The sequence below is a fragment of the Castor canadensis genome, chromosome 18, assembly GCF_047511655.1.
Source record: "Castor canadensis chromosome 18, mCasCan1.hap1v2, whole genome shotgun sequence".
Taxonomy (NCBI): Eukaryota; Metazoa; Chordata; class Mammalia; order Rodentia; family Castoridae; genus Castor; species Castor canadensis.
This window is the reverse complement of record NC_133403.1, coordinates 2,226,193-2,239,257: the sequence shown is the minus strand read 5'-3', so window position 1 is coordinate 2,239,257 and position 13,065 is coordinate 2,226,193. Positions and strand designations below refer to the sequence as shown.

Sequence of the window (13,065 nt, the reverse complement as noted above, 5' to 3'; positions counted from 1 at the left end):
ACCCCAGACCCCAGCCCCGCTCCAGGGCACTTCCCACCATCCGAGAGGTCAACAGCCCTACACACATGTATACATGTACGTGTATACTGTATCTTCCCCAATTCCTTCCACTGTGGCTCTCACATCACCTCCTCCAGGAAGCCTTCCTGGTTGGGGAGGAGGGCACCCACCAGTACTTTAAAGCCCTTGAAATTCTCATCAATCCCTGTCATCAACCCCACCAGGCAGTGCTTCCTGTAGTGTCTGGCCCTGTGTCCCCCAAATCAGCTCCCTTCCTCCTACCCAGTGCCAAGTCTGGGTCCTTTCTTATGAGATCCTCGTGACACCCACAGCACAGAATAGAACACTGAAGCCCAGAGAGGAGAGGCTGCCTGCTCCAGTCCACACAGCAGGACGAGGGGGGCTGGGACTACAAGCCTGCTCCAAACTGGGAATGGTGATATGATAATTTTGGGGGGTCCCTGAGCTCTACTGCTATGACTTTTTCCCCCCAAGAAGAGGAGCCAGGGGAGGGACTTCCTTGCTCACCCTTGCCCTCCTAGGTCTGCCCACCTCAAGCCACAGGGACACAGCTTCCTAGGCCCCCCCAGGTCTCCCATGAGAATATCTTTGCAATGTAAATATTTGCAGCTGGCCAGCTGGTGGCCTGAGCCAGGGTGAGGGTCAGAGCTGGGACCAGGAGCTCCAAGAATGCCACCCCCCACCCCGGTCTGGCCAGGAGGCCTCTGGGAAGGAAGGTTTGGTCTGGTTCTGGCCTGGGTCCCCCTTTGGGATGGGTGAAGTTTCCAGGCAAATCTCACGCACCCACATTATACCAGGCTCATGCCAGGCACCGAGCTATGGGCGTAATGAGGACAGGTTGAGGCCAGCTTAGCCAGGTGGGAGCACCCAGAAGGTAGCAGGCAGAGGGGAAGGGGGAGGTGAAGCTGGGGTGTGCTGGGAGTGGGGTGACTTACTGAGCCTCCCAACAGGAATGGGGGGGTGGACACAGCAGGGTTGGCACAATAGCTGGTTCGTGGGACCATGATTCTCTGAAGTAACACCCAGACTCCAGAGGTTTGGCTTCGTAGCTGGCACCTGGCTGATGATGTGTGGGAGGTACCCAGCCCCGGGGGGGACGGGGGCAGGCTGGAACCTCTCACATCTGCTCTAAGACTTTTGGGCTATGCGATCTTCAGCAGATGTCCCTTTGCTGGCCCCCCACCATGGAGGAAAGGGCTGTGAGGGTCCAGAGATGGGGAAGGGACAGGTATGCAGAGGACAAGGGACCGATGAAGGAAGGGAGCCCCCGAGGAGAGAAAGGCAAGCCCCCGGCCTCGCTATCTTTCCATCTGGGAGTTGTGGAGTGGTGACGGGTTTCCACCAGCCTCACAGCACCCCAACTACCCAAACACACTCCCTGAGACATCTCAGCCAGCACTGCCAGGGCAGAAAGACCCCGGGTTCAAGTCAGGATGACTGGATTGAGTCACTGTCACCCTAAGCCTGGCTTTCCCCTCTTAAGCCTTGCTCGCTGCATCTGCACCTTCTGTTCCACACCATGACAGCAGCACAGTGGTGGTGACAGCTTTCCTTCACCTTGACGTTATCACTGCAGGAGAGGCTAGTGTGGAGGGAATGCCACAGACCTCAGGTCAGAGCCCTAGAGAACACCTGGCCACAGTACCTATTCGCTGTGTGATCTTGTGTGAGACCTGCACCCTCTCTGAGCCTCCTTTGTATCATTCTGGCCAACGGATAGGCAAGAGATCTGTCTGCAGGGAGCCCAGGAGTCAGAGTGACCCAGGGGTGGGCCTAACAGCCGTCCTCAGCACAACTCACCAACCTGGAGCATTCAGGCTTCAGACCCAGGCCCGGTGATGACTGTTCAACTCTGCCTGCCTCCCTGCCAGGGACCTGGCACCGTGCGGGCCCCTGCCCGCCAGGCCCCACCCCGCCCACATGGCACATTCTGACCTTGGCTCTTTCTCACCCATTGTTTCTGACAAGTCTCAGTTTCCATGAGCAGGGGCCAGGTGAGAGCCTCTGCCAAGTCCTTCCCAGCCATGCAGCCCCCCTCCCAGCCTGGATGGCTCTCGATCCTGGCTCTCAGGTGCTGAGTGATCCAGGCCAGTCTCTTCCCCTCTCCGAGCCTCAGTTTCCCCCTCTGTAACCCAGGGTCCACTCTAGCTCCTTCCTCCCAGGATGTCATGAACAGCCAATGAGACTATCCTCACTCATTGCCACCTTCACCGTTGGCGACTGCTAGTTTCACGATCGTTTGTTGAACAGCTGAATGAAGAGTGGAGTCCCTGAGGCGGGAGGCAGGGCTGTGCCTTGCTGGGTCACTGCAGAATCCCCAGCACAGGGACAGAGAGAGAAAGAGAGAGAGACATTTGCGTAGCAACTATGAGGTGTCAGCACAAAGGCGCACTTCTCAATCCCAGGTAACTCAGACAAAGCCAAGGTTCAGAGATGTGAAATAAGTTGGAACAAGACACACACCGCAGAGCAACTGATCCCTGGCTGAGTTCAGGAATGGCGGATGTTCCCCCTCCTTTGTGGATCACCCTCCAGCTGCTCTGGGCCCTGTCACCCTGGTGATGTAGTTCTGGGGACCCAGGGTCATGTCCCAGAAAAGAGCAGGCCACAAGGACAGCTGGCGGTGGGGGAATGTGGAAGGAAGCAGCTGGAGGAGCAGGGCCTGAACCCAGCTGTGGGAGGAAGAGCAGAGCCTGGGATGGGCCAGCCATGTCCCCATGCCTTTCCAGCCCCATTTCCAGGGCCCCAGCGGAGCAGTTTTCCAGGCTATTCAGGCCTGGGCATCCACTCAGCCCTTCCCTTTCCCTTAGCTCCAACTCTCTGGGTGGGGAGCAGGCCCTCTGTCCTTCCAGTCACCCCTCAGTGCCCAGCATAAGCTGTTGTGCCACCTTACTGCTTCAGGTCATCCCAGCAACATACCCGAGAGGCAGACCCCATCCTCTGGCCCATTTCAGAAGTGAGGACTCTGAGGTTCAGCGTGGGGAGCCCTGGGCTGCTCTAAGAGAACGTGGGGCTGGAAACATAGCTCAAGTGGTAGAGCACCTGACTAGCAAGTGGGAGGCCCTAAGTTCAAATCCCAGTACAACCAAAAACTAAAAATAAGGGAGAGAATGCATCAGAGAAATCTTGGTTCAAAGCCAATCTGGGCAAATAATTCATGAGACTCCATCTTGAACATAACCAGAGTAAAATGGACTGGAGGTGTGGCTCAAGCAGTAGAGCACCTGCTTTGCAAGCGTGAAGCCCTAAGTTCAAACCCCAGTCCCACCAAAGAGAGCTAGAGAGAGAGAGAGAGAATGAAGCCTGGATTGTACCCACAGCCCCCCACTCTTGCACAATGGATTACATAATGCACAGCGAGTCCAGGCCCAAGGCCACACAGCTGGTGGATGGTGGAGACAGCCTGGCCCATGAAGGCCTGGACACCCCATCCCCATGGTGGGACCTGAAGGCTGCATGGGGTTGGCCTGACCTTGGCACTGCTTCTGCCTCATCACAGACAGAGCCTCAGCCCTTGGCCTGCTTCTGAACAGGTGCCTCCAGTGACTGGGTTCAAGGGCATGGGGCCACCCCCACCTGTCCTCCCTCACCTGCACCATGAAGGCCTCTAAGCTCAGAAGGTCTACCCTTGGGAGAGCAGCCAAGGGACAGGGTGGCCTCTGTGTGGGGCAGGCCTTGCCTGGGCTCGGTCGCTCGGGCTGGACCCCCACACCTTGGGATTTGCCCAGAGGTCCTCTGTGGGCTTCCCTGGCAGCTGCCCCTCCTGGCTGGCTCTCCTCCTGCCCCTTGAACCCTCCCACCTGTGGTTCACAGCTCCCAGCCTCCCACATGGCTGCCTGTCCGTAGCGACACTTGGCTGGGGGGATTCCACTCCTTTCTTCCAGCTCCATATGAGACTCCCGCTCCACACCAGAACCCGACAGACCCTCTCCCATCCCATTTCTGGGTGAGCTCTGTCCCCATCCATCCCTCTGTGACTCTGGATCCTCAACTCCACTTCTCTGGCCTGAGTCCCTCCACCATGAACCCGGCTGTTGCAAATGTCTCACCTGACCTGTGAGGTCAGGTACTGTGGGTCATTCCTGTAATCCCAACTATCTGGGGGGCAGAAGAGATTGGGATGATGAAGGTTAGAGGCCAGCCCTTGCAAAAAATTAGCAAGATCCCATCTCAACCAAGAAACCGGGTGCCTGTGGTACCAGCTACTCAGGAGGCGTAAATGGGAGGATCGCAGTTCAGATTGGTGCCAGGCAAAAACTTGACCCTATTCAAAAAATAACTAAGACCAAAAGGGCTGGGGAGTGGCTCAAGTGGCAGAGCCCGTGTCTAGCAAGTGCAAGGTCCTGAGTTCAAACTCCAGTACCTGCATCTTACAACACTAGCGTGTCACATCTGGGATGCTTAGGGCCTTCCTTCAATACCTCTTTCCATGAGGGCTCTGGGGTGGATTCTCAGGTTTATTCCAGACCCTCTCAAGCCTCTCCATGCTTGGGAACCACCTCTCGGTGTCCCCCACGGCTGTCACTCAAGGGGTCAGCCAGGCAGCGAGGGGGACAGGGGCCCGAACAGCACAATAGAGAGGCAGGACCGACCAAGAGCCAGGTGCTGGGCCCCAGCTGCACCTGGAGATGGTGGGCGGGTGAGAGTGTCCCTCTGCCTGATGCAGCTGGGTCTACCCTGAGACCCCGGGGGAGTGGAGCCAGGAGGACGGGGTCTGAACCCCAGCTCTACCACGAAGGAGCCGTGGCCTTCACCTTCCTGAGCCGCGGTGGGTGCTGGCTGCTACGTCTCGGGAAACACCTGGATGGATTTTCCCAGTGCTGGAGTTTGGATGGTAAATGTGCTCCAAAGACCCAGGTGTTAAAAACTTGGAACCTTTAAGAAGTGGGAGGCCTTTGGGTCACTGGTCCATGAGTTGCCCAGGGAGCCCTGCTGAGGGGGCTCTGTGGGACCTCAGCCCCCTCCTTGCTTTTTTGTTTGTTTGTTTCCTGGCTATGAAGCACACTCTTGCCATGATGGGCTGCCTGGCCACAGGCTCAAAGCCACCGAGCTAACCAATCATGCACTAGAAGCTTCAATATGTGAGTCAGATGAACCTTTCTGCTGTATAAGTGGATTATCTCAGGCATTTTGTTACAGTGATAGAAAGCTAGCACACCAAGTTTGAAGGAAAGACTTGAGACTGTGTGGCTTAAGATTTGAGTAACATAACGCATCTGAAAAATCTTGCAGGGGCCTCGAGAGTCACCTGAGAGTCTCTAGAGGAGTAAGCAGTCACCAAAAGAGGATAGCAGTCCCAGACTCTGTCTGAGCCACAATGTGCCCGGCAGTTTTGTGCAGTGGTCTCCTGTGTGCATGGTGCAGTGTCTCTGGTCTCAGCAACAGTTTACTACTCCCATCCACGTAAAGAAGGTACTTGCCCCACTGTCACAGGGCCGCAGCTCCAACAGGGCTGTCCTACCTTCCTCGCAGGTCACCCCGGAATGTCCAGGGCAGCACTTCCACTCGCGGGTGGTCACTGTCTTGTACATCACCTTGTATGTGGGCCGCACCACAGTTCTGTAGCTGAAAGAGTGTCCAGGTGGCCTGGCTCAGTTAGGATCTTCCATCACTTTTTCCCCAGACACCCAGGGGGACAGGCCAAGAGCCTCCAGGATCCTCTGCCACCTCCAGGCAGTCTCTTTCCTCCTGCATGATTGGATTTAGGCCTTCTACCAGCCCCACCACACCTCCACAGCCAAGGGCATAGGGATACCAAGGACAGGAAGCCCCTGCAGGCTGGGCTGAACCAACCCCAGCTGTGATACTCCCTGAGTGAAGGAATGCAGGGTCTTGGTGATTCCTCCCCCAGGAAGCCCTCCAAGGTTTCCCCTCTTCCTTTGCTCCACCCACCCTGGGGCCCCAGGTTTCCCCCGCACTCCCCAAATAGTTCTCTCCCCTGCCTCCAGGCCTTTGCTACACTGCACTACTTTTCTGCCACGGCCTCACTTACCTGCTTCCCGGGCAGCTCATGGGCCAGGGGCAGTTCTGTAGCACTCGCTGAAGATAGGTGCCGTTCTGTACATGGCACGAGACAGCGCGAGTCACCACGTAGGAGCACCAGTTCCTGGAACAGACCAGAGAGGAAGCTCAGGTGCCAGGCACAGCCCCCGGCCCAGAACTCCGAGTGAGGTCCTTGTGCAGGAGCCCCTAGTCTCCCGGCAGAGAGACCCCTGACCTCTGAGTCATTTGGACCCCAGTGACGTCTGCATGGCCTCCCCAGTGAGGTCTCCATGGACCTAGGTGGAGTGGCCATGCTGGAAGCTCCCAGGAGGCCTCTGGGGTCAGATGTAGCCCAGCTCCAGCTGTGACTGGCGGGCCACCAGCATGGGTGCCGTGGGCACATTCAAGACCTTGGAGCCTCAGTCTTTCCACCTGTGAAATAGCTCTCCTTTTAGAGGGGGAAACTGAGTGAGGACTGAAATGAGAGAAGGCAAGGAAGGCCTGGCCACAGCTCCCGTGCACAGCAAGTGCGATGAACAGTCTGCTGTTAGAGTCAGAGAGGGACGGAGCAGAGGGACAGCACTCCTTTGTCCAAGAGGTGGCAGTCTGATGAATACATTTTTTTGTTTTTTTGGCAGCACTGGGGATTGAACTCAGGGCCTCACACTTGTTAGGCAAGGGCTCTACCACTTGAGCCACCCTCACAACCCTTTGTTTTTAGTTTGTTTTTCAGATAGGGTTTTGCACTTTTAACCAGACTGGCCTCCAACCTCCATATCCTCCTACCTCTGCCTTCCAAGTAGCTGGGATTACAGGCATGTACCACCACACCTGCCCTAAGAGTATATTTTCCCTAACTTTATGCACACATATCTATATATGCGCATAGAAGTATGAACAGCTGTCTGGTGCTCTCTCTCTCTCTCTCTCTCTCTGTCGACTTATTCTCTAACTATTGGCCTGTACCTGCCTTTGCCCGTTATCAAGATGTGACAGCTGGTTCTCAGGTCTCAGACCTTAGGTTCTGTCACATCTGTTTCTGGGTTTGGTGGTCTGTGGCCATGACGGCGATTATCGGTTGTGTGCCATTCCCAGCAGTGTGACAGTAAGCACCTGTCACCTGTGCCGAGGATGGCCGTCTAGCCAAATGGAGCGTTCTCTTCCGTCCCCCTCACCCCTCGCCCCAGGCTTCTCTTCTTCCAGGACTGAGCCGAGCATGGCTCAGAAAGATGAAGGGGTTTCCTGAGGGCTCTGCAGACTGACTCCACCGAGTCCTGGTCCCAACAGGGCTTTCCTTTTGATGGGTCAGGTGGAGGTGGGGCAGTAGGTGCCTCTGTGGTGGCCCAGACATTCCAGGTGCTCAGCGGCCCTCAGCCCTGCTGGGGTCAGGAGCCCAGGGTGTTTTGCTGGGGCTGCAGAAAGAGGGACGGTGTCAGGTGACTTTCTCAGTCTAAGCCCCCTACCCCAGCAGACTACCGTTTGTGGCCTGAGCCCCAGGTCAGCAGGTTCCCAGACTGAGCTCTTCACAGTGCCACAGACCGTGGCATGGGTCCCGGGAGGAGATGGGAGCTGAGGATTCTGGATGTAGTCGGAGGCCAGGCTGGACCCTCCCCACTCCTGGTGCAAATCAGGCTCCTTCATGCGCCAGCTCCCTGAGCCCCGATTTCTCTAGAATGTGGGGGAGTGCCTTTCTGGCTCGCCACTAAAAAACCACGTCCGTCCTCGTAGCATACAGTAAGTGCTCAATATGTGCAGGGCGACGTGATTTTTGCTAGCATTCAGAGCTATCGCTCATCTGTGCTTAGAACAATGTGCATCTCAGCTGTCACACAGAGGGGACATGAGGACAAGTGAGACAGTGTCCTTTCACACAGCAGCAGAAGAGGACAGACACGAATCACCAGCTTCATTCAGCATCACAGGGGCCCAGAAAGCTGCAAGGTGCAGAGCAGGAAAAGCCTCAAGTCACTCAGATGGGGTGGACATGGGAAAGGACAGAAGGACGAGGAGACAGGTGGCACGAGGAGAAATGCTACCAGCAGAACCAGAGGCCTTGGAGGGGAGGGGGATCCATGACAGGTCCAGAGGGCTGGGGACTGAGGTAACAAGGGAGAGACACAGCCAGGTTTGCACTTTATGATACTCTAGCAGGGTGCCATGCCACACTCCTGTGGTCGCAGCTCCTCGGAAGGCTGAGGCAGGAGGACTGTTTGAGCCTGGCAGTTTGAGACCAGCCTGGGCTACGTAGTGAGACCCCATCTCAAAAGACAAAAAAAAAAAAGGCGGCTCCCATCCTGCCCACCCTGTAGAGCCTCAGTTTGAAGCTGCTGGGGTGTCATTCGGAGGGTAGGGACTGTTTCCACGTGGGAACAGCCACAGATGCATCTGTGCTTACGATGCATGGACACACCTGTGCCGTGGGCACACACACAGATCCACAGGCGCACAGACTTGTGCACGCATCCAAGGCACATCCAGCAGGACTTGTCACTACAGAAATGACCCTTCCTCTGCAAAGGTGCCTGATCACCCACACGTCCTCTCCTATGGACACAGATGGCTGTGGTTGCAATGTCTGTGTGGTGCACACTCGGGGCTGTGCCCCCTCACCCATGTACACACGTGCACACAGGTACACAGAGCGCCCCGCGTGCTCACACATGCGTGTGCACGTCCTCAGACTAGGCTACCGAAAGCGTGCCTGTGACGGTTGCCCAAGCTGTCCTTTCAACCAGGGGGAGATGAAGGAAACATTTTTTCTTCTCTTCTTCCTTAATTAAAACCTCCTTAGGAAGGTCCCAGCCTTGTTCCCTGGTTTACTTCCCACAGCTGGACTTTGCTTGGCAGCTGGCTAGCCGGACCTTTTATACAGGAGGACACTCAGGCAGTGGAGTTCAAGGTCAGCCTCTTCCACTAGGAGGTCACCAAGTACCTTCTCTATCCCCAACTTTAAGGACACGCGCCCACTTCCCCAAGCACGAGCTCAGGCTCTTCTGGGGATAGTAGAGGCTTTTTGTAAAAGTTCTTCTTTTTTTTTAATGTAACATTGCCACTGTCTGCTATGGAATCTGAAGTCCACCATGGCTCCCCATTTACACTACAAACCGTACCCTCTCCGTACTACATTCTTCTTATGTCTACCTCATATTCACACTGCCCCTTCTCCATCTTTGATCTTGGCACACAGAGGTCCTGCAGCTTGCAAAGCCCCACTCTTGCTCCTATATCCTTTGAGTCTCTCCAGGTGGGGCTGGATGTGACCCCCGGTCTCCCACGGCCACTCAACAGTAGCTTTGAGCTTGCTCTCTCCACAGGTGCTGGGAGGATAGCAGGGACCAAGTCAGTATTATGGCTCAGGGATGTCTGCTGAATGACTGAATGACCAAAGAACAGGCAGTGGCTCTGAGCAGAGGTTCTCAGACCAAAGGTTCTCAGGAATAGCTGCACTTAGCAGGATGTCCTGCCTCCAGCCCGCTGCTCCCAGGGGCTTCCTTCCCTAGAGTGTGCTCAGTGATAAGATGCCAAAAGCCAGGTGAGGCCAGACGTTGATTCGGGGTGAGGACAGGGCTGGGAGGGGACAGCATTTCCTTCTGGACCTGCCAATTTTGCCCACTCAGAACCTCCAGGGCCCCCAGAGGCTGCTGGGAGGGGAGAAAACAGGCCAGACCAGCTCAGCCTGGCACTGGCCATCCCCTCCAGGATCCCCCCCCCCACTCCCTGCCACAAGGGGCCCAGAGGACTTTGTCTCCACAGCGCCCAGGGCTGCGATCCGGAACAGTGATAGGGACTAATTGCAGGAGACAGCCAAGCGGGCCTGGGGCCAAGGGCCGTTATGAAAAGGAGAGGAAAGAACAGAGACAGGCGGGTGGGGGTGGGGTGATGAGAGCCAGAACCCCACACTGGGGGCCCAGTTCCAGTCCTGCGCTGCTGCTTCCTACCTCGGTGACCTTAGACAAGGCCCTGACCCCCTTCTGACCTCCACTGTGTCCACCTGCAGATGGGGAGAGCAGAATGTTGTCTGTAGGATGGGTTCAGCACCATGATGCTGTGTGGTGAGTTCAAGGCCCACACGGGGCAGCTGTGGCCCAGGGGCTCCCCTGGGGCCTGCAGACACCAGGTCTTCGCAATGTCCTCGCCTCCACTTGGGGATAGATTGCCAGGCTGTACATTTTACAGAGGGAAACTGAGGCTCCCAGAGAAGCCACCTGCCAGGTCTGTGACCGCAGAGCAGGTACTGGAAAACCTGAAGAGAGGCTGGGCGGATGGCATATCTACCCTCTGAGCCTAGGATTTGCCCAAAGGAAGCCAGGATGCTGGTGACAATGATGCTGGCTGGAAACCCACAGTCACAGTGCTAAGATGAGTAGTTCAAAGAAACCACTTCAGGGTGGGAGGGACCTGGGGGGGGGCAGGATGCAGCGCCATCAGGGACTAGGGGGCTGGCAGGAGCAGTGATAAGCAAAGCAGCTCTGCACCGCCCTGGCACCCTGGTTCCGGGGGCTCAAAGTCTTACTGCATTCCTGGGGCTGGGGGCGGCCCCTTGGATGCCTTCCTGGGGCCAACCCCTCCCCAGGCACAAAGCCTCTTTTCTGCCCTCAGTCCCTTGGCTGCCAAGGGATGCCTGGGGCACCGGGCTGGGGGTGGAGGGAGGGCTAATGGGGTATGGCATCGCTGTGCTGTGTCCGAGATGCTGGGCCAGGGCCACAAAGGGACGTCCTGGGAGCCCAGGACCACCGACTTCTCTGGCTCCAGGTCCCTAACCTACTCAAACACTGGTGATAACAGGAGCTGCCATATGTGTCCTTTCGCTGGTCACACAGGGGACTGTACACTTTCAGAGCAGGGGATGAGACGGGGCACCGGTGGCTCACGCCTGTAATCCCAGCTATTTAGGAGGCAGAGATCAGGAGGATTGAGGCTCGAAGCCAGCCCTAGGCAAATAGCTCACAAGACCCCATCTCAAAAATACCCAACCCAAATCAGGGCTGGTGGAGTGGCTCAAGTGGTAGAGCGTCTGCCTAGCAAGCGTGAGGCTCTGAGTTCAAACCCTAGTACTGCCCAAAATGAAAACAACTAAAAACAAAGCTGGGGGGGAGATGAGGAAAAGAAAGGGAAACTGAGGCCCCATCTGTTCAATGCCAGAGCCCCAAACTCCTAACCATGACCTGCTAACTTTTAAGGTGACAACCTGTCTTATTCCTCCACCTGGGCCTGCTGGTGCCTGGAGAGACCAGCTGGTGCCTCTCTTCTTCTCAGGCTCCGTCTCCTTAAGGCAGCAAGAGCATTGCTACAGTGACAATGGGCAAGGGCTACAGTGACAGATGGGGTAACAGTCCCCAGTGACCTGCCCCCAACCACAGTCTTTTTCCCACCCAGGAAGCCCTGGGGGTGGGTGAGGAGCACTGGTTGGGAGGCCCTGCCTTGGCCTGGCTGGAGGGGAGTCCGGGCTTAAGCTCTGTCAACCAACCTGATCCCAACCCTGGGAAGTCTGAGTCCGTAATCTGTCATCTTAGCACCTGGGATCCTGAGAGCTTGTGCCCAAGCCCCGGGCGGGTCATATTCCAGCACTGAGCTCATGAAGCAGGGATCACAATGGCAACTGGGAAGGTTTGGGGGGGCAGGGGGGCAAGGGACGCAGGAAAGGTGCCCAATTCACAGTGCCAGCCATGATCGGCACACTGTGACACCTGCCTCGTGGCCATCCCCTCTAGTCTCTGATGCCTTGGTCACTTCCATTCTGCAGGCTGGCCCATGTCACCTGCTTCTGCAAGCCCAGTAGGCGCCTGCTGGCCCCTGACCACTGGGAAAGGGGGAATTTCTGAAAAGAATTAAAGAATTGAGGCCGCAGGGGGTGGAGGCCAGGAAGGCCTTTGAATGGGATGAAAAGGGCTGACACTCCACGTTGTCTGCTTTGGACAAGGCAGCCGGCCTTAGCGAGGGGATCCCGGCAGGGGCAGGGGCAGGGGCTGCAGGCAGAGCAGGGACCAGGACAGGTTCAAACATTGCTATGAAGACCAGAAAGGCAGATTAGGCCTTAGCTTAGGCCTTAGGTGACTAGCCGGTGAGCACAGTCAGTCTCCAGCCTCAGTTTTCTTCTCTGTGGAATGGGGACAGCTCTCGCTGCCTCCTTCAGTCCTTCAAGGACAATGCCAGGTCCTGGAAGACACTCCACCAAGGCCGGCAGAGAGAGAGTTCCTGGCTGCGAGGGGCTGTCACAGAGCAAGATGGGTCACTGTCCAAAATGCCAGGTCCCTGGGGAGCCTCTGACATTGACCCCAGAGGCTGAGACTCCACCCCAGTCCTTCCTCCACGGGAAATAAACAGACTAACACTAAAAAAAGCCAGGAGCAGGGAAAAGGGGGGTTGGGAGGGTCCCCGAAGGGTGGGCTAAGGGGTGTCCCTGGCCTTTCCCATGTGCACAGCCAGGGCCACAGAAGTCCTCGAGGAGTTGGCCCTCATAGCGGCGCTGAAAGGGACAGAGATTGTGGGGAAGGCTGTCCCCCAGGACATATGGCTAAGGGACTCCACAATCCCAGAAGCCTTGGTCAGACAGCCCGGGTCCCTGTCCCCACCCGGCCAGGCATTCAGGTGGGGGACAGGGTGGCCCTTACCATCCCGGGGCTGCACGGAGATGGGGCTGTGCCTGGCTTCCCGTCCCCAAGCCGGGCTGGCAGGGCACGGCGGAGGGGGAGCCCCTACCTGCGTCCGGAGAACGGGGCGCCCCCGATGCCCCACGCGGCGCCGCCTCCAGGGAGCAGGAGGAGTCCGAGGCAGAGCAGCGCCCAGGCCCGCGGGCCGCCCATGCTGCGCCCCGCACCGTCCGCGCCCGGCCCTCGCCGCCCCGCCCGCCAGCAGCGCCCCGCCAGAAGCCGGGACGCGCGGAGCCCGGTCCCCAGCGGCGGCGGCGTGGGCGGGGCGTGGGCGCGCGAGGCGGGCGTGGGAGGGGCATAGCGGGCGTGGGCGGGGCGTAGAGGACGTGGGCGGGGCGAGGAGCGCGAAGCGGGCGGAGGCTGGGGAGTGAGCGGGGCGTGGCGAAGGTGTGGGCGTGGCCGAGCGGACATG

At 57.5% G+C, this 13,065-nt stretch overlaps 1 protein-coding gene across 10 annotated transcripts in view; it reads right to left on the bottom strand.

Annotated features, from left to right (window-relative positions):
• Positions 1-12,854, bottom strand: part of Emid1 (EMI domain containing 1) — a 40,709-nt gene extending 27,855 nt beyond the window's left edge. For 9 of the 10 annotated variants that reach the window (XR_012443566.1, XR_012443567.1, XM_074061298.1 and 6 more), the window contains exons 1-3: positions 12,703-12,854; positions 6,014-6,127; positions 5,483-5,586 (exon numbers count right to left, since the gene is read on the bottom strand). Coding sequence is in view for 8 of the 10 variants with exons in the window: in XM_074061298.1 (XP_073917399.1) it covers positions 5,483-5,586; positions 6,014-6,127; positions 12,703-12,806 (322 nt within the window). In the remaining 2 variants the exon portion in view is untranslated. Of the gene's footprint in view, positions 1-5,482; positions 5,587-6,013; positions 6,128-12,614; positions 12,642-12,702 lie in introns of those variants that run through there. The other variant, XM_074061304.1, reaches the window with a different exon arrangement.
• Positions 12,855-13,065: the final 211 nt, after the last annotated feature.